The following is a 24,566-nucleotide window of genomic DNA, read 5'->3' as shown; positions in this document are numbered from 1 at the left end:
TTCTGGTGACAGAATGCAGGTTTTGTCTGCTTGTTTATATGCCAGTTAATGATTTTGCTTTTTTTTATTTAATTTTCTAATTACTGGGGACGGGGAGGGTATTCACAGTCACAGGACTGGCTACTGTAACTTCTTCCCCTTTCATCCTTGCACTGTCAAAAGTAAATCTAATTTTAGTTATGCTGCTATTTTATCCTTTGCCTGATGCAGCTTCTCTCTTAGACGCCACAACATTTTTGTGCTCGAGTGCTGAAGTTAATGTGGAATAACAGAGTGTGCAAATCACCGATGGATTTCTTGATTTAATTAATGCTTTGTTTAGGGATTGCTCTAGGTAGACAGAACGTGGGCAGAGCACTTCATTCACCACAGATACACTTCTTGTGACAAATCAAGGGGATGACTGATTTCAGCAATTGTCTCATTTGTGCCCCTGTAAGTTGGTATGGATTGTTTTAAGTAACTAAATGCATTAATAACTCCCATGGACAAAAAAGAGACAACCACAACTAACAAATAGCAAAACATGAATTCGGCAAACATAAAACTTTACAACAGTGTTTCTATGTAAACAAATGTCAAGAGTTATAGTGTAAGAGTTCTTCATACTCTCTGGTTTTAACACACAAGTAAAAAGACACTTCCTGAATGTATGGAAAAATGTATTTTGAATTCAAAATTTTGAAATTTTAATTACATTTATCAATGCATTGTTTCGAGTCTCATCAGTTTTGGGTATTAAACGGCTTGTGCTGAAAAGAAACAACCAGAATCAAGAGAGAGGTAAAAATTCTGCATTTTCTAAAAAGTAATACATGATAAATATATTATACAATGGCATGTACTTTGGAACATGATAATAAATAGTCTTTCTTTAAACACAAGCCTGCAAAACTAAAATTTATAAGAAGCAAATGTTGTTCCTTGTCGAAGTATCACTACCAACCAGTTAGGTGTATTTAGCTATTGTACATTATTTTGTTAAAGTAGATAAACCATAAATAATTTGAATGTTTTGTGTATATTCACCGAGGTTAAACAGATATGCAAAGGAAGTTACAGTATATTTAAATCTCTTTACAATCACTTAACACAGTGTTTAACAGAAATCTTCAGGTAAAAGTGCATTATTTTAATATAATACACATAAAAGAACACTCTGGTTCTCTGCCTTCAGTTTCCCTACAGGCAACTAGCTAAAATTATCTTTTGTTTAAAAAGAGGAGGGTGACAACACGTTTGTTTACAACATACAGTCCAAGAAAACCTCTTCGTCCGCCTATTGAGAATCTGCAGATGTGAAGATAGGGGAAGAGAAGAATCTTCTGATAGCTGACAGGCATCTTCCCAACCTATGACATCCATTTAGGATTCCCAGATTCTGGATGTTAATCCAGCAGCATTGCCTGGATTAAGCATCTATAGCACAGGGCACAACTGCTGACCAGTTCAGTCCGCAGCAGGTTCCTTCAAAGGCACTGCAGAAGGGTTCAGTGATGTCAATTCCAGTTATCGAAAAAATGAAAGAACAGATGCAAAAGAGGAGGGAAGAATGTGACTGGGAGCTTTCCATAGTTTACTTTGCTTGCATTCAGATTGTTTTGATTTAGGGTTTTTATAGTAGGCTAGAAATAAGGTATCAAATCTGTCCCTTCGTATCTGAAAATTCTGTTAAAGAATTACACGGCTAAATCATTAAATTAAGTGCATGAGGAAAGAAAAATGTAATCTTGAATTGGGTGTGTGAGATGGGATTATCAACGCTGAAAAAGGTTTCTTCTCCATTTACAATGAACTGTAACTGCTCAGGTGATATTTCAGTGCTGTGGTAGCACTCTGCATAGATCTGGTTAGTGTAGGTTGGTGGACAAATTACAGGTACTGTCTTCATATAAACGGGACAGTCTTACGTTGTGTGTTTCATTTGTTATTTTAAGTCAAGCAAGATGGAAGAAATTGAAGAGATACAGGAAGGACAGTAAAAATGTTTAAACATTTCTGGCAAAATTTCCACAGAGAGAAACTAACACTATAAACTTCTTTTAGCTAAAAAGGAGATCATCAATCCTGATGATTTTTATTATATGTATGTAATGAAAAATAACAAAAGCTCTATTGGATACTTCTGTTTACTTGGGCTCAGAGCAGAAAAGTAACAGGACATTGTTAATTAAGCACAGTTAGCTGATTAAAATGCATACTGTAAAATGAACTAGGATGGAATGTTTTAGTTTTGTTTTTTAAATGGGCAGAGAAAGTGGGTGAAACTCCAGTCTTCACCCCATTCTGATTCACTGCAGCAAATGCCAGAATATGTAACCGGAGACCTTCCTGATCTTACTGTATTCACGCTTCCACGGACCTTTCTGTCAGTCCCTTTTACCTCACCGTGGTTTCACCAACTACAGCTTTGAAAAGAATAATCATGTATTAAATGATTACTCAGAGTTAGAATCAGTGTCTCCTACCTGAACAGACCGTACTGTAGGCAGTGGTGGTTGTTACTCCATAGTGTCACTAAAGGCCAGGCTGCAGGCAGACCTTTCATCCTTGCTCTGGGGACTGTCTGGCAAGACCTGCAGAGGTGGCGATACGAACCCCCGGTACTGCTTGCTTGACTTGGTTAACTTCTTGAGTTCACTGGTAAAGGAAATGCCTTTTCTTTTGTCATCTCGTGCTGCCTGTGAAAAAAGTAAATCAGATGACAGAAGTGGTTTTGCAGGCTGCGAGTTAGCTGTATGATACAGAACTCTTATGAAAACACTGAACGTATTACTAAGCAGGCCTCCCCTTTTGAAATTCAGTGCAGCTGTGCTTTCATAGCCAAGCACATTCTTCTGATTGTTCTGAATAAATTCTTTGGAAGTTATGCATTGTCAAAGATATCTTTAGCAAATTTGGTATAAACTTATATAAAAATCTGTGCTTATGACACGGTTACTTCAGAGCAATAACTGCTGCGTATTGGTGGCATCTGCTGGAAGGGGGAGCACAGCTCCTTCTCCCAGTGGGCACGTACTTTATTCGTGCCATTTTGCAAAGCCCGAGAGAAAGCAACAGAACAACTGTTGCACTGGGCAGGAATAAAGGAGACTTTATTGCAGTAGCTTTAAAGTTCTGCCCATTTGAGTAGTCCTGCTTTACTATGGTGGGAAGCATGGCACACATAGCCAGAAGGTTTTGAAAAATGGAAAGCCGGTAGCAAAAGATAAAGGTTGTCACGGGATTCGCAGGCTGTAAGGGAATCGTGCTGCTGGATGTAACGTGCAGTTTTGCAAAGAAAAAAAGTAAAGGGGGTGCAGAGAAAAGAGGAATCTGCTTTATGCTGTCATCTCTTCTCCCCACCCACCCGCATGCCAGCTGCGTCTTCCGTTGGAGGTAGGTTCCTGTTAAGCTGATCGTACATCCTCTATAAAACCTGCTGCAAAGTACTTAAATCTTTTACCTGAACCTGTTCTTTCAGTTTAAGGATAAATTTGCCTGCTCCCTTCCACTTGCTTTGGGCCTGAAACACGCACTCTTGATCAGACAGAATCCTCTGAGATGGTTTAGATGTGGAGGACTTTTTGTTTGCTGGCTCTTTTGTCACCTCTTCCAAGAGCACATAATCACTTGGATTTGGATTGCTCAAAATGCTGTAGGAGTATTTGGCTTTGCAAAGAGTCTGTTTAAAAGCAGAAAAAAAAAGATGACAGAAAAAGAAGGCATTCCCTCAGACTGAGGTTACTAAACTGATTGCTCAGCTAGTGCTGAGAACAACCCCCACTTTATCTTGTGTGAAACCAACCTCCACCCGGCACGTTACGGACCTACTAAATGGAAACATGCTGCTTACCTGCTGTATGACATCCTGAGCCGTGCTAAAGCGGGGAGCTTTGATGACAGTGCGTGGTTGCTCTGGGGAGACATCATGTACCTGAACAAAGAAGCTGTCATCCTCAGAGCTGATGGCTGCATCTTCCTTTGCTTCTTGAAAAATGTTTCTCTCATTCAAATTCTATAGAAAAAAGGAGAGCCAAATTAATTTACTTCAGAGAGGTAGCTATTAGCTGGTGGTCACAAAAGGTTTTTATCACATGAAAATTGGAGACTGCTGTTACCCCAGGTCCGGTTCATTAAATACAAGTCTTCTGTACGAGTTTTGACAAGCCACTGTTGCGAATACTACATACCTGAGTTTCTGAAATTCCTTTCATAGTAGGCAAGGAATGGAGACAATAGGCATAGTACCACATTATGCAAAAATGATCACTTAAATCCTTTATTTCCTTGGGTATGCAAAATTATGTTTTGTTATGTAATGGTGGCATTAAGATGGGAGATGGTGGAAAGTGTCCTCTTCTGTCCTTGTCCCTGCACTAAAGCCAGAAGAATTTAGAGAGCAAGAAGTCTGAGCGAACATTTTCCTGTGGAGCAAGAGGAAGGCTGCTTCTCTCTCCTTTTTCAGGCTTTATGACTACTGCAGATTTTAGACAGAATTCCTCCCTGCACCTTCTCTTGGATAATGCGTTTCTCTCCAACCCCTTGTAACATAGCTTGAATCATAAGCGGTAAACATGGGCTGTGTATCACACCCTACAAGTGGACCCACTCCTTGTTTTTCCATGCAAATTTGCAGCTTCATTTCTGTCTCCCAAGATCTGAGGCTGCTATCTGCAGAAAGACTCAGAATTACAGATGCTGCTTTGAGGTACTAGCATCACAGGACATAATAACATATAATTATTGCAGCATAATTTTTGCATATGCTAAGTTATTTTCACCCACGGCTTCTGGTTTTCAAGAATGGGCTTTGGCAGTGACACATTGGTGGTTGCAGACACTTACAAAGGAATTGTAACTTACAAAGTTGCAGTCAACTGAATTAAGTAGGCTACTATTTCCACAAACAGATTTCCACCTAGTAATTTTTGCTCCGAATATTAGAAATAGAGGAAAGCAAATTACAAATTTGTTTAATATAATGGTAGTCTGTCAAATGGAAGCTTTATGAAAAGTTGTATCAAAATAATCAGTTGATTCTTTTTTCACTTTAAAGGATGCCAGAGGATCTGTCATTTGTGTATGTAAAACTCTGTGTATATAAACATATGTGTACATATATTACTGTGTTCAGACTAAGGAAGCATTATGACATGCTAAACTGACTAAAGGCAGTGCCTCTGAAAATGAGCTCATTAAGTGTCTGTCTTCTGCTTTTCTGTTTCTCTCTCACAAGCCTGGGTACTAGCGTATTTTCAAGCTGTGGATGCCTTGCTCATAGTTTAAACTGAAGTAATCATTCTGTCTTCCTCCTTTAAATTAAAAGAAATCACCTATTTCATTATTTTAGGCTATCACTGATAATTTAATCATCCTTTGAGGTTTTCAGACTTTAATATTCAAAATCCTTTCTAATTTTTCTAAATAGAGAAGTTGCTGGCATTTAAACTGATCAATAATTGTAGTTTGGAAGTCTGTTATCCTGTTATCCTTGATCCTTTAGTATTTATTACCTCTATTTCCTATCATGTCAAAATCTAGATTTGCAATTATCAGTCAAAACAGTAAACTAGTGGCATTGAACTAGGCAATAATGATTAAATGCCAGGTAGCTGGTACTTAAGCTGAGTGCAGTCAAGTCAGCGTCACAGAGGTGTATAAAGTCTAGTTGTGCTCACTCAGGAGTTATCTTTGTTTTTAAATGACGTACACAGCATTGATATTACTCACCAAGTAGTGAAACAAACACTGGACCCCTTTGTTTCCAGGTCCTAACAGCTATTTTTAACTGCCTTTGTAAATAACAATTTACCTAAAGCAGACTTACTTCCTCTCGCGTTTTAAAGATAATCCTTCCAACATATCCTTCTTCTGGGAACCAACTGTTCAAAAGCTGCACTAGCCCTTCTTCAGAACCAATCACTCTCTGGAAGGGTGGTTTTCTGCATTCGCTCTTTTCTTTAGATATAAAGCTTTTCTCTTCCATCAGAAAATAGTCTGCAGCACATGACTCGGTGCCTTTTGTGGTAGCCAAGAGCTAAGACAGACCACAATAAACACACAGCAATTAGAACGCTAAATATAAACACTACATAATTAGTAGTTATAAATGAGAATGAATAAGGAAGCTTTAAGAATCAATAACTATTCTGACAGTGCAGGCAAGATTTCTGATGTGCTATTTATTATTCAGATATTTCACTCCAGGGTAATGTACTGTTCTTTTTAGCGTAGCCAAGCAGTTCAACTATTCCAGACAAGGCAGTACTATTTAAGCTTATTTCTGTCCTGTTTGGCTGGCCAGACAATTTATTCATAATCCCAGGACAGTACAGTCTTTTCCCACTGCTAGAATAACAATCCCTGTTGAGTTAACTGGTTTTTCTACTCATGAACTTAGCCCTCTAACTTTTACTCTGTATTCCTGTGGTGCTCAAGTTCAAAGAATTGCGCAGAAATGTTTTTGCCCTTGTTGCAAAGCCAGCCCGCTGCCTCCGTCGGTCAGAAAGACCGTTTGCCTCATCTGCATATGCCCAAATATTAAAATACTAATAGGGAATACGTTCTAAGATTAGAAACCCATTCTCTGAAGCCGAGATTGGGAAGATTTCGCTGATGATATTCTGTGTTTGCAATGTCATTAATTCCACGGTAATACATTTCTAAAGCAGCACCTGGCTGTGATGAATGAATGACAACGACAACGACCCTGCATGTGAGAAACACAGGGAGACAAACGTCCAGAATGATGTTAGTGTGGATTCCGGCAATTGGGAAGTCTGCAACGTAGCGGGCAGCTTACCTGATGGAGAAGCTGTGTAGCCGTGGTCCCCCCACTTATATTAAAAACGGTGAAAGGCTCCGGGCCTGGAATTCCATGAACAGTCACTTTGTAAGTCGCAGCAGCTTTCCTTTCCCCTGTGCTAAACAACTGTTCAGACAACATTCAACAGGTTACTGAATGTTTGTACGCAGACATGTGATTTTGGGTTGCTTAAAAGAAACTGTACACACAAGTTGTTAGGGCCTTGACAGAGCAAAGCTATACAGCTAATATATGGCTCTTACTCTACAGATCAAGGCATTAAAAAATACCCCAACAAACCAGTCCCCCAAAAGACTCCACCCCACCCTTGAAGCTGAAGAGAAGAAAAAAGGAAGTTTTCCACTGAGACTACATAAACTGCCACTGGAAAAAGGGCAGACCTCCATCGCTCATTATCCATTCTAGCTGAGCTCAGACTATTTGGATTCAGCATATGAAATACCGGATGGAAATCTATAGCTTTGTTTTACCCTCCAAACCATTTATGTTCCTCCTTTCTGCCCGAGTAATTCACCAAGATATGCATTTGGCATGTATTCACAGGAAGATAACATCTGCCGCACAGCTGCTGCACACAGTAGCTCAGGAGGTCTTATTTAATACTTTAGGAATCAGCAAAATAGTAACATACATGCTGAGAGTTACTAAAACACAGGTAACCCAGGTAATATAACATTAAGGGTATTTATGAAAAAACAGAATCATAGAATCATTTAGGTTGGAAAAGACCTTTGATATCGTCAAGTCCAACTGCTCACCCAGGACTGCCAAGTCCATCGCTAAACCATGTCCTTAAATATATCATACCCATACAAGGGCACAAACATATATATTTTTACATGTATAGATATATTATACACATGTGTGTATACTTCTTTGTAAAATAAACATATAGATGTCCACACACATGTCTTTTCCTGTGACAGAATTCAGTTCTACTCTCATCATCCCAACGTTGTTGGTAATTTGCATCTTTCTTTTTTTGTCCCAAATGCATTGCTTATGACCCATACATAAAGGAATGCATGAGGCAGCTCTGAACCTTACTGTTCAACCACACTCTTCCTCCAGCACAGCAGTTCTTGTGCTTCACCTAAATACACCAGAAGTCAGACTCTGAAATTACCTTCCCCAGTTTCAGCCAGATGGGATAACCTTACTTCTACTAAAACCCAAAAGAATTAGGCATTGATGTACCTCTGAAAAAATGTGCAGGTTTAGGGGCTAGTATCTTTGAACAGTCTGGTTCTACAAGTCTTCATTCAGATCACAGTAGTCATTAAGACAAAAATACATGGCATTCACAAAAGAAGAATGTAATTACCACAGATGCAGGCAGAGTGTTTCCAGAGGGACTTTCTTCCATTCTCCGACTGTTTATGAACAAACTAGAAATTTCTAATGCTTCATTGTGCAGGTTATGGAGCTGGACATGTCTGTAGCCTAAAGAGAGAGAACCCTCCTGTAAGTACCTTGCCACATCCTAGGACACAAGCCACATAAACTGAGAACCTAAATTTGCTGTATTTACAGCTACAATTTGCCACACCTATAGGATGTACAGCACGGTACTAACGCTACATTTACACTGTCTGTACAACAGTGTAACCCAAATGCTATGGCCTACCTTTGTTTTGCTGTAATATTCAATACATTCATACATGAAATAGCTAAGTATTAGAATATGCATGAAAGAAGGACAGATTCTTACTGGGAAAATGCATGTCTGTGGGCAAATCTCATACGCCAGGCCTGTTGTGTGACATTTACAGAGGCACAAAGTGAACATGAAAGTATTTCTACCGATCTGCTGAAGAGCTGCTGGTAACATAGAAACTCCCTCCCCCAGGTGTCACAGAATTAATGATGCGTCCTCATCTTTCTCACCTTTTTTCACCGTTCCTCCACCTTTCCTCTAGCCACAGCTGCAAGAAGCACAATTCCCCTCTGCCCAGTTACAGCAGTTTCTTGGGCAAAGGATAAGGCAGGGAGTGAAAGCACTCCACGCTCCCTAAAGGAGCAGCAAGTCCCAAGGTGGACACCACCTCACCACAGCTCAGGATCAGAGCAACTGCATGCAAGATGCCCCAGTCTCTGCAACACCAGAGGATGTGACTTTTTACAAGTCACTGGGGCTGTCTCCAGCTCCCAGGCAGTCTATCAGACCAGCATCATACTGCCAGGGCCAAGTATGTTGTCTGATATTTGCTCCGTCTCCTCGAGAAAAATGCAACCAGCTGATTAAAAATATCCCTCCGGCAGGATTCGGTCCAGGAATCTGCTTGGCAATTTTGGCCTAGGTTGTCAACAAACTGTACTGTACCTCTTTTTAGAGCTTTTAGGGGAATGATTCTCTGAGCCGTTACAGCCGAGCTGTTATTTTCAACAACTGCAAACCGAAGAAACACCAAATCTTCGAAGTGAACCCGGAAAAGGAACTGTTCATTCCACATAGGGTTAAGAGTGTTGCGATGAATGGGCTTTGTCCGGAAATGACAGCTGTCCAGCGGCATCCCCAGCACATCGATTTCGATACACGGACTGCCCGTGCTATTGCTTGGGCAGACGTTCTGCCCAGACACGATCTGAAGCAGAGGAGTACGCAGAGAAACCGGTTAGTGCAGTGATCGTTTACTGTCATGATTCTGAGCTGAAGATTGTTTAGCGCACTCCTAAGCACAGTCTGTTAACGTGCTGATTTAATTACAACATTCTCCTACTTTTGTAATTGCCAGAGCAGTAATTTCAGCAGCAGTTACTTCAATCCTGCCTCCCCGCCACACTGTTGCTACAGTATCTTTCCTCTGAAAGAAATACACTATACATCATGAGTGTAACCATTCAAAGCATCTGAAAGTTAATCCAGAAAGAATGTACCAGTAACGTAGTCAAAAAGGATCAGATTTTCAGATCATTAGTCTGGGATGATGGCCCTGACCTCTGGCTTGCTTTGGCATACACAACACAAGAACTAGGTGTGCAGTTACCACAGCTGGGACAATTTTGGTTCTTATAAATCTCACTTTTCTGAAACATTTCCTGGAAAGGACTAGCTGCTTAGAATACATTTTTGGGGGCCATAAATCCATCAATTATGTATCTTTTATAATGGTAAAAAAGTATTTTTTGAAGATTCAGTACAGCTTTTCATAATGGCTTTTTGTGTAGCTTCTCAAGTCTTCACAAATGCGTGAAACATCCAGGCACACGTATAATTTTACACAGTTGTGTAGTCCCAGGGAAAATGCTTTCAGGACTGGAGATCAACAACTACTGTGAAGGAAACGTGAAAGTAACTATGAATACAAAGCAGTCAATAAAATAAAATAAAGGCAATTCTTTGCTCCTTCCCCCTCTCGTTTCTGTTACTTATGCTGACCTCCAGAAGTACAAGCAACAATTAAAGGTTCCATCTTTTCATACAGAAGCGTAATTGTAATGCTGGTTACAGACTGTAGTTAAAACATTGTCTACTTCTGTCTGTTTGGCTGTATGAGATTCCCTCTTCACGTACTTACTGTTAAAGAATATATAGCTGGCTCCTTATTATCAAGATCTCTTTCTAACGGACAGAACTGCTGGTACATTGAGCAATTTTTATCCCACAGAACAGGAGGTTTCAAAACATATCCACAGCCGCCGTTGGCCTCAAACATCGCTGCGTTAAGGTGCAGAGGAAGATCTGTGAAAGTAAGGCAGCCAAAATTGACAAAGAACAATGGTACAAGGGGAAGATGTAACAGTGAAGATGAAGATAGGTTTTAAGTTGTTTTTTTGTTTGTTTGGTTGGTTGGGGTTTTTTTTTAGTCATGTACTATCAATTCATTCTTGGATTCAGAGACAGCTATAATTTATCCAATTTATCCAATGCTTAATCATACAAAACTGTAAGAACAGTTCATTCATTTCTATCCCTTCCCATTATCTTTATCCAGCTGTAGGGCTTGCCTGCACCTGTTGTCCGAGAAGTTTCTAGGTATTTGCCGTGAACTGCAGAATGAAAAAGCATTGACTATGTAGCTTTGTAGATGACCTAATGGCTCCCCCATTGAAAAGGTGAAAGAACACAAGATAGGCTAGAAAATGGCCCCAAAATGTTTTGATCAACATTAAACTAGCACGTGAGGCAGCAACTTCAGTGAAAAAAAAGTTCAATACTGTTTTTACACTTGAAATTATCAGAAAGGGAAAACTGCTGCTTGACTGGGGAAAAAAAAAAAAAAACCAAACAACCTTCAGCAATAAAATAAAAATAAAAATGGAAGGTTTTGCTGTCCAGGCACTTCCGTGCTATCAGGAGATTTGCTGCATTGACATAATAGCTCCTGAACTCTGGGGTCACTACCCTGAAAGATCAGATGGTCATAGTATGAGCCTGCTTCTGCTGGGGTGCACAGACAGGTACATCCCCTCGTGATAGGTAAAAGCAAACATCAAGGCCAAATTCACAGTTTAAGGACTTACTTCACACTTAAAACATATTAAAATGTGCACTTGTGTATCCATACCATCTGTTTGGTAGTTAAGAGCCACAAGCTGTACGCCATGGAGCCAGAAGATGAGTGGATGGGGATTTGAGGAGTCGATGCGCGTGGCAGCGGGGTAGGTCCTCAGGAGCTGACAGGTGGTGTGCTGGATCAGCTTCTGTGAGTACCGCCTGCACAGCCGCTTGGCAGCGTTCTCGTTCAGGGAGGAGATATGATAGCACTTGGGTGTCCTTATGATAGCACTGAGAGAAGCTGGAGAGTTGTAAGGAGAGGAAGGCTCTTCCCAGGTCTGCCGCATCACTTCAAAAGGACCTTGAAAATAAACAGTACCCCCAAGTTACAGCTGCAGATCCAGAAACTCCAAAAATTCAATGTTTTCTAGTGAAGTATATGTGCATACTTTGGTCACGGTAGAAAAAGGCGATCCTCAGTGTAAGTGCCACACTCCTTTTTACGCAGTAAGAACAATCCACGAGAAGAAACGTAATGTTTAGGTATTGAAATGATACCATGATTAGATGTGCTAACAACCATTTTCATAAATAAAAACTTGATTGGAATTTGCCTGAATAAAATTCCATTCTTCTCATTTAGACATTTTACATGAGGAAGGGAGGCAAGATTGAAACCCGCCTGCTAAGTCCCCAAACTGGCAGTCTACAGAGGCCATAAGAGTTAGGGGACAAAGCCAGAAAAATACTCATATCCTTTAGAATTAGGCACTAGACTTCTTCATTTTTAGGACACTGGCTTCTAGAAGGGAATCTAACCTGTCTGCTGCAGCCCTGCCCTTGGGCTGAAAGCAATGCAACATTCCTTGACCAGAAAAAGTGTACGAGAAAGGGTACAGCTCTGTTTATGTCATTCACCTGAAAGGCAGGGTATCTGGATCTCATCCTCAGAACCTTTTCTGTACTTCCTTTGTATTTCATTACATCATTGTCCAGGTACACAAACTGAATCACCTGTGGAGTCTATATACTTCCAAGGTGGAACACGGGAGTGTATGCAATTACACATTTGTACTTGACTGAATTTTAGGCAATGAAGTCCTACTTCAGACACTAAAAATCCTTTTCTGGATCCAGCCCAACAGTTCTGCCTTCTATTTGTACTTTGAAAATATTCATTCATACCTTTTAAAACACAAAGTTTAAGATATATCACTTAAAATGTATGTTAGTTTTGAATCACTTATGAATTAGGGTCATCATATTCCAAACCAAGTAATCCTATTTCAACATTCCACAGTCAACACTTCAGTTATATTAGTGTTACTGTAATAGCTGCTGCACTAACAAAAAACCACTCCCAAGTTCAACAGCTTACACACTGTAAAGTATTTGATCTTTAACAACTTGGTCTGGTACATGTGTTGGATTACAGAGTCAGTCCATGTGACTGGTGAAAGAAGATGCGAACTTTACCTTTTCCAGATGCTTTGGCAAGAGCAGCTGACTCCCCAGGGCTCAGCCTGCCAGGGTTGTTGCCAAAGATGGACTTCCTGCTTTTTCTTTCTTTTCCTCTGCTAGAGCCAGATGGGTTTAGAGTTGACAAGCCTGTTCCCATAAACGTAATGTAAATGAGCCAAAAAACATGACGAAGAGGGCATAACATTTTCCATAATATTTTACATTATTTTTGAAGGCATGAATACTCCTATTACATAGTACACGGGACAAGCAGTGTGTTTTTCTCCAAAATTTAATTTTGACACCTTTACATACATACATGTCTTTATACACACATGTGTGCGTATAAAAAGTTATGTTTATATGTAAAGTTATATACAACTTTATATATGAAGTATTTTTATATATGTAATGTATATAAAAACTTGTATGAAGCAATACAAAATATAGTTATCTGTGATATATAACTGTTATCTGGAGCTTTCCTCCACTTTTTGGCTTGAAGGAAGGTAGTGGCTCTGTCTCAAATTACCAAATGGTCCTAAATTAATACTAAAAAAACCTGCAGTAACAGTCCCAACGTATTCTTAACAGTCCCAATGTATTAATCCTTAGAATATTTTTTTTTAAATTCCTTTCTAGAGAAGCAATAAAACTGTACAGTAGCGAACATAATGGAATTAATCTAGTATAGGATACCTACATAATTAAATAAATGCAAGAATATGATTTAAAGACAAAATGTCAAGGAAAAAGCCCAAATGCTGTTGTTTAAACAGTTAAACTTCAATATGTTTTCAGTTATCTTCTTCTGTTTAGAATTTGTACTTCAATGGTGGGAAATCTGGTAGGTGTGCAAAATCCATTAAGCCAGTATGTACTAGAAGTGGAGCTGGAAAGCTCTAGTATTGCTATTATTCAAACACGCATCTTAGCAAAACAATCATTAAAATCATGACCTAAATCCCAGTGAAGGAAACAGCCTTAATACCCCCAATGGTCAGTTTCCTTCTGTTGACTTGGAGAGAGCACATGGCAGACCAAAATTAAAGTCAGTCAAAATGCTTCACAGTTATTCTGAGACCCACAGCAGCGAGGTGTGGGATGCTCTCCGAGACCCCAGATGTACTTCTGATATAAAATACAACAAAGCAAGCGTACTGCTCTTTGCCTAACTGTGACTCATAAAACAGTCCTCGTGAACTCACATCAGTTCACACCTGCTTAAAGACAGTTTTGGATTTAATACCAATACTTCAACTACAAATGTAAATCATACAGAGGATACATTGGACTCTCTTCTACTGAACTCTGTCCACAGCTGTAAATTTTCAGCTCTCAATCTTTAAGGCATGCCTACATGTACTTAGTAAAATTATGCTGATAGTTTCAGTGGAACTGCTTGGGTTAGTAAAATTCAGGGTATACATAAATGTTTTTAGTGTTGGAGACATACCACCTCGTTGGGCCAAAGCATACACATAAACCACAGAAGGTGGCAGAAACTGAGATCAAGGAATATGAACTGACTAAAGAATGAGGAGTTATGCACTGGGTGCTTCCAGCATGTTTAATCCCAGTTCTCAATGGATCAAATGGACTTGGCAAGCGAGATCCAGGTTTCAAAACCCTGTTGTGGGGACAGTCACTAAGGAAGCAGACTAACTTCATAAATCACCGGAGTGTGCAATGCAAAACCCGAACTAGGTTAACTGAAGCCTGTGACGGCCACAGGCTAAGCTGCAGCTGAGAGCTTTCTTTAGGTCTTTGCCATGGCCATGCTTGGCATGTGCCAGGCCTCCTCCAAGGGACCAGCTCCAATTCAAACCTGACTCCCAAACATAGCGTCACCTATTCATAGGTTCACAAAGCAAGGACATGGAATTCATCTGTGGTCAAAGTAGGACCAGCTTAGATCCCACCATAACACACACAGACCCTATCTATCTATCGTACTACCATAATGACAGCGCACATCTTTTTTCTTTCCCTGTAACCCGTATGCTGTATCCTTTGAGTTACAGAATTTAGTGTCTGACTCTCCTGTTAGATATAGCCACACTGCTTTACGGCTTTTAGATTTTTAATCCAGAGGAGAGCCAACTTCCCTGCCCTTTTTGTTCTAATCATACTAAAATAACAGGTTAAACTGCGTTTGTCACCTTCTCACCACATGTTTCAGACCAACAGTCTGTGGGGCTGCAGACCTTGAAAAATAATTTACGGTGCTTTTCTATGTAGTGTGCCCTTTTTTATGTTCCCTTTAATTTCTTGAAAAGTGATACCATAGGGACAGAGAGTCTGATACAATGGAGATGGTGACTGAATTTCATGCTGGTTAGCTCAGGTGACTACTGGCTCTCTGCACTCAATTGTGCAGATCCTGTTTTTATGTGCTTAGCTTTCTCGACTCGTGTAAGGATCCTCAGCACCAAGGCAGTGAGCCATATGCCAGTGGATTATAGCAGTACCGTGCTCAGGTATGCTTCACTGCCCTCATCTTGGGTGACCCAACATAACAGAACTTCACCCTTTTAGACAATGGTATGATGCTATCCAACAGGCTGAAATTGAAGTTAAGCAAGGGCTGTAAGGGTCACAAACCACTGAAACAACAAGAGCCGTGGTGAGTTCCTTGTTATCAGAGATTTTATAAACAAGAAATGTTATTTTCTCCACATGATAAATTCTGTTTTGACCAGGGAGCACTTAGGGAAGTCTGTGTTATTCAGTAGGCTAGGATAAGTGAACATTTTCTTTTTTGTAGTCACAAATCAGTGATTAACTTGTTTGTTTCGGGGACAAAGGCAACTGTAAACAGAACAGAAATATACAAAGACAGGAGAAATAAAGTATTTACAGCACTGATCAGCCACTGACATGAATTCTGCCCTCCCTATTTCCAAAACTCTTCCCTTTTCTGATTTCCCAAAACTGCATTTGGTTAAGAACCCAGTCACAGAGCTACACAGTCTTGTTCTCATTATTAATGGACAACATTGGGGTGTAGCAGTGCACCATGTCTGTGCCCTCCAGCTGAGCAGTACCAATCAGTAGCGTGGTGGCCATGGAAGTCTCCATATCTTGCAGAGAAGGCAGTTTGTCTCAAAGGAGACAAAGTTTGACGGAAAACTAACTTCTACAGCTTCCTGTGTTCATCTGTGAAAAGAACTAATTTTCTTAATTTTCTATTCATGCCCCCTTTAAAGCAAGAGGAAGAAATCCAATAAGGAAAGCGGGTATTTCTTTTATATCTGAAATTACACTAAAAACCTGAAATATTTTAAAGTTTTCTTAGACATCAGAACTTCTTTGTGTGTCAAAACGCTTGGAACAACTTAAACTATCTGTTTCATCTTGAATATAATTCTTTAAAAGAAAATCTTTTATTTGGAAGATATCTCATTGCAAGTTTCATTTAAAAGAGTATCAGATTTGAATTTTAATAAGTTTTTATTTTTACAAGTGACACCTACAATTCTTAAAAGTTACAGAAGATTATAAAAGAATGTGTCTCCATTTATCAGCATGTTTGCCTTGCCTATTTGACACTATTTTATGTTTGGTTATCTTCTCTAATCTGATTATAGTTCTATTTGTATAAGACCATGATTTGGCAGAATTGCTAACTTTTCCACAGACAAGCATTCCATTAGAAAGCAGATTTTTTCATTCAAAACATTAAACACATCAATAAACAATAAATTCTCAATTTAAAAGTATTTATGTACACAGTATGAGCCAAAACATACTCAACCTCATGTTTCAGTACTGAACAAGAAACTATCAGTGATGTCCTCTTCAGCTACTCCTTCTCCTTTTCCTCTGCAAACATTATTCTTCCTACTGTACAAAAGATGACCCTCCTATTTCCTTAACCCCTTCCATAAGAAGTGCCAGTGTGCAATCAGCTGTCCTCACCCACCCCAGGAAAAGGCTGCTTTACCCCCACAAATGGCTCCCCTCCCATCCCCTAAAGAAAGAACAGAAGATGCAGCTGTAGGCAAAAGTGAAACACTAAACTGAGGTCACGTAAAGAAATGTGACAAGCTCTTCCTGCAAGGTTTTCAGAGTATTTTCCTTTCCTAATTCAGTAGGTCCTTACATGGAAACTCAGAGCTCTTAAGGTAAAGCTTTCTGTCTCTGGCATTTGGCAATGAAGCAGTTGTCTGAGCTGTGAAGACTGGCAAATTTCACTTTTGTAAACATTTTAAGCATGACAAACAATATGTCTTCACATAATTTATGAATACTACTTCTCAGCCAGCTACTATTATGTAGACTACCAAATCATTAAGAAAAAGGCTCCTCAACTACTTCCATTTAAAAACGTTTGTACTATTTCAAAACATAAACACAATGTCTCCAAGAATTAGAGAGCTTAAAGCAATAAACCAGGGCAGTGTACTTACCAGGGAACTTCACAGCTTGACAGTAAATGACAAGATCCGATAGCTCTGGGGCTATCTGTCTGCTTTCCTTCTTGTTTTGCGGAAGATAGAATTCTTCACCCAGCTCCATGTCGTAAACCTAAGTGACAATTCCAAGAGCATATAATAATAAAATTACTGACTGTTAAAGTACTCTTGCATATTTTACTCATGTCCTTAAAATCCTTTATCTCATTCTTCCTATATGGTTTCACTGTCTTCGCCTAACGCATCTCTGTGTGCAGGTTTATGCATCAATACCGTTACTGATATTGCTGTAGCCTGAAAAGGCCTTAATCAGTCAGTTCTACAAACATTTAGACAAAACACATCTGTGTTCAGAAGAAAGTACGATTTACTAAACAGCAATACACTGGTTCAGCTGTCAGATGATTTAATAAAAGGTAATGTGTCTATCTGGTATCATAGTGTGGCATTTGATATACAAAGATGCTGAAGATTCAGAAGTAATCTTCAGTTCCATAGATGTTAATGGGAACTGGATATCTAAATAAACTTCTGGATCTAGTTTCAATGGAGTCCTTTACTGAGCGCAACCACAGTTAAAATTTTCAGCCTGTATATAAAACAGCCTTCTGAGGACTCTTCTTGAACAGCATGTTGAGCATTTGCTCTGTTCTATTTTCTCTGGCGTGTTTCCATGCTTTCTACTATTTGTCTTCATTAAAGCACATTTGCCATCTGATGTCTTGAATCCTTTTGAAGCTGGTTATATATCAAAGTGTGGCTGAGAAGAAAGGGGGAAAAAGCAGAACTACCTTTCCTTTATTATTGTAAGTAGCACAATCAGCCTTCTTTATTCGTTTGGCAGTCTCTTCATTATATTCAAACTGTAGTTTATCACTTGATAATTTATTCTCAGGTCGATCTTCAAGAATGTTATCTAAAAATTAATGGGATTTTAATAAACATAAAGCCAAACAATTTCAACTGGAAATTGAATTTGAATTAACAGTATTTGTGGACAATGCTGTGAATCTTATCCAAATAACCAGACGCCAAAATAATGCATTTACTGGTCAAAGCATATCTTTTAGTAGTAACTTTCTAATTTAAAATTTTAATGCTTGGCTTTGGTTAATACGCTGCACTTCTTTTAAAGCCCATCCTTTTGTGCTCAGAAGACACTTAAAACAAAATCATCTAATGAATTAAGCTTGCTATCTGAAAACAACTGATATTCCCGAACGACAAAGAATTGCTCAAGTCCAAACACAATTAACCACATCAAACACGTACACGTCTTTGTACAGAAAGGTTTGGTTTTCCTCTCCTTACATTCACCATGAACAAGTATTTTTTACATCTATAGAAACTCCTCTTCACAGCTACATATTTATCAGAGAATATTACACCTACTAATTCAGTCTTTCTGGAAAAAAATGTTGTAACTGTCACAAAAGGAATGGTTTTATTTCATTCCTGATATTCCTGATGCTTTGACCATATTCTTTTTATGCATAACCAGTGTCACACATGCAGCCTTTTAACAGTTCCTGAGCAGTTAACAATGCCATAGAAAGAATATCTGATTGCATTTTTAACACAAAGTAGAAACCACATATTCACACTGTCACTTTTAACAGGCTGGAGATGCAGTGCTGATTTCATGCAGTTAAAATGCTCAACCAAACGGCCTTTACCTTCCTGGCTGTTAGCAGCAGGAGAAGCATTAAGGACATCAGCTACAGGGAAACAGAGTCAGAGAGGGAATAAGAGTAAAGGAAATTAAGATTTACAGCCAGAGAAATGAAAATTAAGTGTCAGTTGTAAAACTATTAGCCTTACGCAAACCTAATGTATCAGTAAGGAAAATAAAACTGAAAATCTTTTAGAAAGTTTACAGAACATTGTTTAGATTAGTTTTGCTAAAATATTAACGTAATTGAAGATCCCAAAGAATAATCACTATAATAAAGCAGTAAATCATGCCACAGATTCCTTCATATATGGGAAGGTGTGAATGTTTCTTGCTAGACTTCAGATTTCTCAAACTTTCTCTTAACTAGAACATTGCTCAAACATCACTTACTGCAGTTCGCTTGCAATAGTTTCCTGGCAAGTCTGTTAACAAAGAATTAAGTTTTTCACAGCAATTTACATCTACGCTGTCTCCACCTTGCTCCACACAACGAGTATTCTCAGGTAGCCAGTTAGGCCAACTTTCTAGCAAAACTCAACTGAAGGCAGGACTAGCACCAAATCAAATTTTCATACTAGCATAAATAATACTGCTATCCCACAAGCAGCGTCAGGTGTTGAACTGCATTCATTAATTCTGTAACTATTTTTTAAATCACTAAACACAGAAGCAAGAAATGTAAGTAAGAGACCAACTGGAAAGAAGTCCTGTGCTGCAGGGTATGCTCGAGCCTTATGTCTTCTCTGAACATGGTACCTAGAACTTAAACAGGTACCCATTAGACTTAAAGGTTCAGTGAGTGAAGTACGTTACTGTTTACCTAGGAGAACACGCCCAGCTGTGTCAGACTGATGGTCCATCCAGCTTGCCATTCTCTTTCTGACAGTGGCAATAGGAGATGGTGTTTAGAGAGCATCCAGCCACCAGCCATGGTCCACTTCCCTAGTACCACCTCAACATTCACAACTGCTGAGTATCAGGAACGTTGGACAGTACATTTCTACCTGTAACATTTGCTTATGAACCTGTCCGTGAATTTGATGTTTGCCTCTGCAATTTCCCATGGCAGCAAATTCCAGACGTTTACTACCGGTTGCACCGAAGAAATATTTTACCTGTTTTAGACTGATCTTCCACTTGCTTTACTGAGCACCTCCTAGGTCTAATGAGTAACAGCTCTGTACTCCCCTTATCCGCCACTTCATAATTTAGTAAACTTGCTTCAAATTCACCCCTCAGTCCTTTTCTCTACCAGCCAGAGAATTCCAGCCTTTTCAGACTCATGCAAGGCCACTGTCACACTCCCTTTTTTTAGTTGCCCTTCTCTCCAAACTTTCTTAACTCCACCATATCCTTCTTGAGATCTGGAGGCAATAACTGGACACTGAACTCAAGTTGTGGCACATAAGGTTTTATATAGAAGCAAAAGGATGTTTTGTTTTCAGTAGTGTACCTGATGATCCCCGTCTTTTGGCTGTCGCTGCAAACCAGCCTGAGGATTTCTGAAAAGTTTCAGTAATTCCATGATCTCCCAAACTGATACTGCCATTGTTGAGCTTAGAATCATATAAGCAGTATTTAAGCTACACTGAAGCACACCTGTAACTTTCTTGTCCCCTTGGTCAGTTTTATGACTCATTCATGAAGTTTAACAATAGTGCAGCATTTAACTACCCAAAGAGCTTGGTATCACTTGTACCGTTGCTGTGGTCTTATTGGGTAAATGCACTGTGATCTACTTTTATATGTTCTCTGAAAATTACCAATTAAAAATAACAAGTAACCCATTTAGATGCATCTGACTTGTTCAATCCATGCATGGTGGTTTTGAGTAATGTCCTTCAACAGAACTTGAAAGGATCAAATGTTTCTGACTCCAGCTGTTTGCTCTACCAGAATCTACCAGCTCCACAGCAAGACAAGCAAAAGATGCATGACTTCATCTCAGCTGCCTCAGTGAAGCTGTCCTTCATCTGGAGTTGAATCAAACGTGTCTGACTGAACCAGAGAGCTAAGGAAGCAGTGGAAGTTGTAACTGCAGTATTTATCACCACCTCTGGCATGCCAATCATCATATCCAATCTTTAAACTGCTCCTAACGGTGGATTTATGCTAAACTGCCAGTTCTTGAAGGCTAGGATAGCTGAAGCGTAGACAGCACATGAACTTACAAGGCAAGCCAGTAAGGCACACTTTGCCATTTTTTCACTGAGCAGCTAAAGCTTTAATAAAGCCACCTTTATTGAACAAGCCAGGGACTCAGTGGCTTCTCTGCCTTTACACATGAAGTAAACAGCCGATACTGAAAGTGTAACTAAAATAGGTCCTTCAGGGGTCTCTGGGACGAGACAGTAACCAAGGAGGACTTTGGAGCATCTGTATCTCAGATCAATTTAATGGCAGTCATGCCAATGCAAGGGATAAGCCTGTTGTAAACCTTAAGCTTTCAGGTGTCTGAACTCCCTACAAAAGACAATACCGGGGAATGTATATAAAGTACACTACAAACACAATCATTTTTGCATAATATAAATAATATAATTTATAAAGACTACAGTTTAGCATACACTGCACAGTTAAAACATCTAATGGTTGGGGTTAAAGTCATACTCAAGTCTTCAGTGAAATTATTTTCACAGTATTATAGGCTACCGCACCAAAGTGCCACCAAGGACATTTCATACACCTTCATCTCACAAGGTGAGATGAACATTGCTACATTCTACATCATTCCTCAACTAGAATATTTACATGCCTTACTGCTACAGTTCTAACAAAAGCACAGTAATAAATAAATAAATAAATATTGTTACCATCAGAAAGAGATTCATAGTCATAGTCATATTCATCCTCTTCATCTTCTTCCTCTTCATTGGTAGGCGTGGGGTTGCTAGCACCATTGCTAGCCTGTGCTTGCATATGTGCCAGCTGGTGAGCCTACAGCAACAGAACCACTTAGAATATTATTGATAACTATTTTTAAAAAGCAAAAGAGTTTTCATCACTGTTTGCATCTTATTTTATGTATATGAAAGCACTGAACATATACAATGAGAAGTAAGTAAAATTATTAAGATCAAACTAAAATACCATATTAAGGGTATGAATATAACGAAAAATTGTACTGGTAATAAAAAAAACCCAGTAAGACATGAAACCTAATTAATTATAGGAAAACGTCCACTTTGCACATTATTCAGAGCAAGACTCCCTTCTTCCAGTCTGAGGCATGCTATTTTGGAAACTGTTTAAAACTTTTTTAAAAGATGGAGAATGTCCATATACTGGTACCATCAGTGTTATTTACTTATTCTGATATAAAAATTGAATTCTAATTCAATTGTGTTTACATTTTGAGTAAAAGCAATTAGTTTTTAAGGATTCAATCTAACTGCTGACTAACCATAAACATTGTTAAATTGAGACTACCAGAAACGCAGCCCTTATTTTTAGAAAACAAAAAAATTCTCATATAGGTATAAGCATACATACTAGAATGGCAAAAACTTCACACATGAAATATTTCTATAAAAAGTTAGGTTTCACTGCTTGCTATTAAGGAAGGACTTTACCTTTTGTTTCAATATATCCACTGGTGTTTGATGGGCTTTCAGCTTCTTGTTTTTAAGCAGAATTTTTCTTTTCAGTTGACCAGGTGAAGGAAGCATGGGATCATCAGAAAAGTCACTCTCAAATAAAAACTTTGTTACCAGCTTATCTCCAAATACGTTCTGAAATATTAAGAACATGTGATGTATTATGGAAAAATCCCAATGCGTGTGTTTAGAATAATTTATCACAATTTATGGCCTACCTTGAAAATTTCAGCCATCTTGCGTTGCTGAGGCAATGAACAGTGGTTTTCTATTGATATGATAATTGGCATGTCAGAGGTGATAAATGCATTGCGATCAATAGCTTCGACTACCTCCTGTGAGAAAAGAATGTGATTATTTTGCAGCATTTAGTTAACTTACTGTTAGTTGAAAGGGGAGCAAAGGCGGCATCCATTTTCCTCTCTAAAAGAAGAAAGAATCCACAATTTGCTTTCAAAGCAAGCTCCTACAGATCAACCTAGAAACTGGTTACCACAGAACTGGTAACAGCTACTTATGTTAGTTACGTTGACAACAAAGACAGAAAATTACAGCACATGTGCTACAAAAACTAATTTGAAAAGCATAATGTTTACAATTGAGGAGTTCATGTCTGATGTAGTCCATATTCTATTAGGATTTAGCCCATTAGGATGGGATTTTCTAGTAAGTGAATCTTTTCCTTCATTAGAGAAATTGTTACTGATTTTCTTCTCTTTTTTTTTTTTTGTTTCTATGTGCAACTACCATCATACCTTAAAAGAGATCTTAGTAGTAAGAGTGTGTCCATGATAAATTATAGGCATCCCATCATCGCCATCCCAGCAGTCTAATTCTACACTTCTGCAGCCTTGTAAAAGAACCTAAAATGCAATTGAACAGTATAAGCACATATAAGCCACAGTCTCATTCCATCAAAGCAGAAGACAGACATTGCAGAGCTAAATGAAAGTTCAATGATTCAGGAAAAGCGCTGGAAAGAGCTGTCTCTGTGGAGTAAACACAGCCCACAGAAGCAATAGTTCCCAGCTAACTGAATTCCCTAGGTTGGGAAAGAGTGGGAAAATTAAGGAAGCATTTATGTTCTTGTGAGAAGTACCATAAAGCTTTGAAATTCATGGCGTCTTACAGGACACAGAAGCTGCAGAAAGTGGTTCTTAATGTATGGCTTAATGTTCTGACAGAGAAACGTTTCCATATTTCTACCTATATGCAGCTATAAAGCAACATGGCAATTTATTCCAGGTTGCTACCATGACAGCTTACAGGTATGGCATCTCAGTTTATTTGCTTGTTTGTTTTGTTGGTGGTGTTGAATAGATGAAGGTCTGAAAATAATGTCTTACGAATAACTTCCATGAGGATAGTTAGAAAGGATATGTGCCGGGCCATCTTATTGAATGATATTAAGCTAATTTACAGCCATCCATCCACCTTTTATTTATTCATTTATTTTGGAAAGCCCTACTTGCCAGAAAACCACTGAAGAAAGCAAAGAGGAAGGATGAAGGGGAAGATAAGCTAACCCATCTGCTGGCAGCCCAGCTTGTTATTGCTATCAATATTTAGCATGCCTATCATTGAAAGAGTTATCTGTATTACAATTAAATATTTTTACTGAAAACAAAGATCTCAACAAACAAACGAATTTCCAGCAAAAACATTCATGAATAAAGAAAAAATTACTTGTCCTACTCAAAACCTGAGTAATTTGATTTCAGACAGTTGTGTCCGTAACGGGCACACCACCGCTTCTGTGAAAGCCAGAACAAGGTGCCCTTTCTCTTCTGGCAACAACTGCTTGAGGGACAAGAAGAAGCTTTTCTGCATCGTGCAAGTTTTGGAGCCAGCTGAGCTCTATCTCACTTCCCACCCATTACCAATACATCACTCCGTGCAGTGCTACTACAGGAACCTCCTTTGCAACTGCTTTATTCAATGCAATCATGTTATTTGGGCTTTCCTGACACAGCCTCATTCCTCTGTCTTATAACTCCAAGAGAAGCAGCACATGGGACACCAGATGAGCCCTTCTCAATGGTGAGTCATTAACATCAAGAGTAATGAAAACACTACTCACAGGAAGTTTGATGCTTTCTCTAGAATTTGGTAAATACACAGACACACAACTATAAATATATATATATACACACACACAAATACACACAGA

At 38.9% G+C, this 24,566-nt stretch overlaps 1 protein-coding gene across 3 annotated transcripts in view; it reads right to left on the bottom strand.

Annotated features, from left to right (window-relative positions):
• Nucleotides 1–24,566, bottom strand: part of PLCE1 (phospholipase C epsilon 1) — a 163,928-nt gene that overhangs the window by 3,128 nt on the left and 136,234 nt on the right. For 2 of the 3 annotated variants that reach the window (XM_055720515.1, XM_055720517.1), the window contains 17 exons: nt 23,152–23,259; nt 22,615–22,731; nt 22,373–22,531; nt 21,614–21,737; nt 17,917–18,041; nt 17,120–17,237; nt 12,723–12,854; nt 11,317–11,607; nt 10,327–10,490; nt 9,132–9,393; nt 8,133–8,251; nt 6,785–6,913; nt 5,810–6,019; nt 3,836–3,997; nt 3,446–3,664; nt 2,469–2,681; nt 1,218–1,478 (listed from right to left, as the gene is read on the bottom strand). In XM_055720515.1, the coding sequence (XP_055576490.1) occupies nt 2,502–2,681; nt 3,446–3,664; nt 3,836–3,997; nt 5,810–6,019; nt 6,785–6,913; nt 8,133–8,251; nt 9,132–9,393; nt 10,327–10,490; nt 11,317–11,607; nt 12,723–12,854; nt 17,120–17,237; nt 17,917–18,041; nt 21,614–21,737; nt 22,373–22,531; nt 22,615–22,731; nt 23,152–23,259 (2,619 nt within the window). In that variant the 3' untranslated portion in view covers nt 1,218–1,478; nt 2,469–2,501. Of the gene's footprint in view, nt 1–1,217; nt 1,479–2,468; nt 2,682–3,445; nt 3,665–3,835; nt 3,998–5,809; nt 6,020–6,784; nt 6,914–8,132; nt 8,252–9,131; nt 9,394–10,326; nt 10,491–11,316; nt 11,608–12,722; nt 12,855–17,119; nt 17,238–17,916; nt 18,042–21,613; nt 21,738–22,372; nt 22,532–22,614; nt 22,732–23,151; nt 23,260–24,566 lie in introns of those variants that run through there. The other variant, XM_055720516.1, reaches the window with a different exon arrangement.

The sequence above is a fragment of the Falco cherrug genome, chromosome 9 (genome assembly GCF_023634085.1).
Source record: "Falco cherrug isolate bFalChe1 chromosome 9, bFalChe1.pri, whole genome shotgun sequence".
Lineage (NCBI taxonomy): Eukaryota > Metazoa > Chordata > Aves > Falconiformes > Falconidae > Falco > Falco cherrug.
Note: the sequence above shows the minus strand (reverse complement) of the source record. Positions and strands in the feature narration are given on the sequence as shown.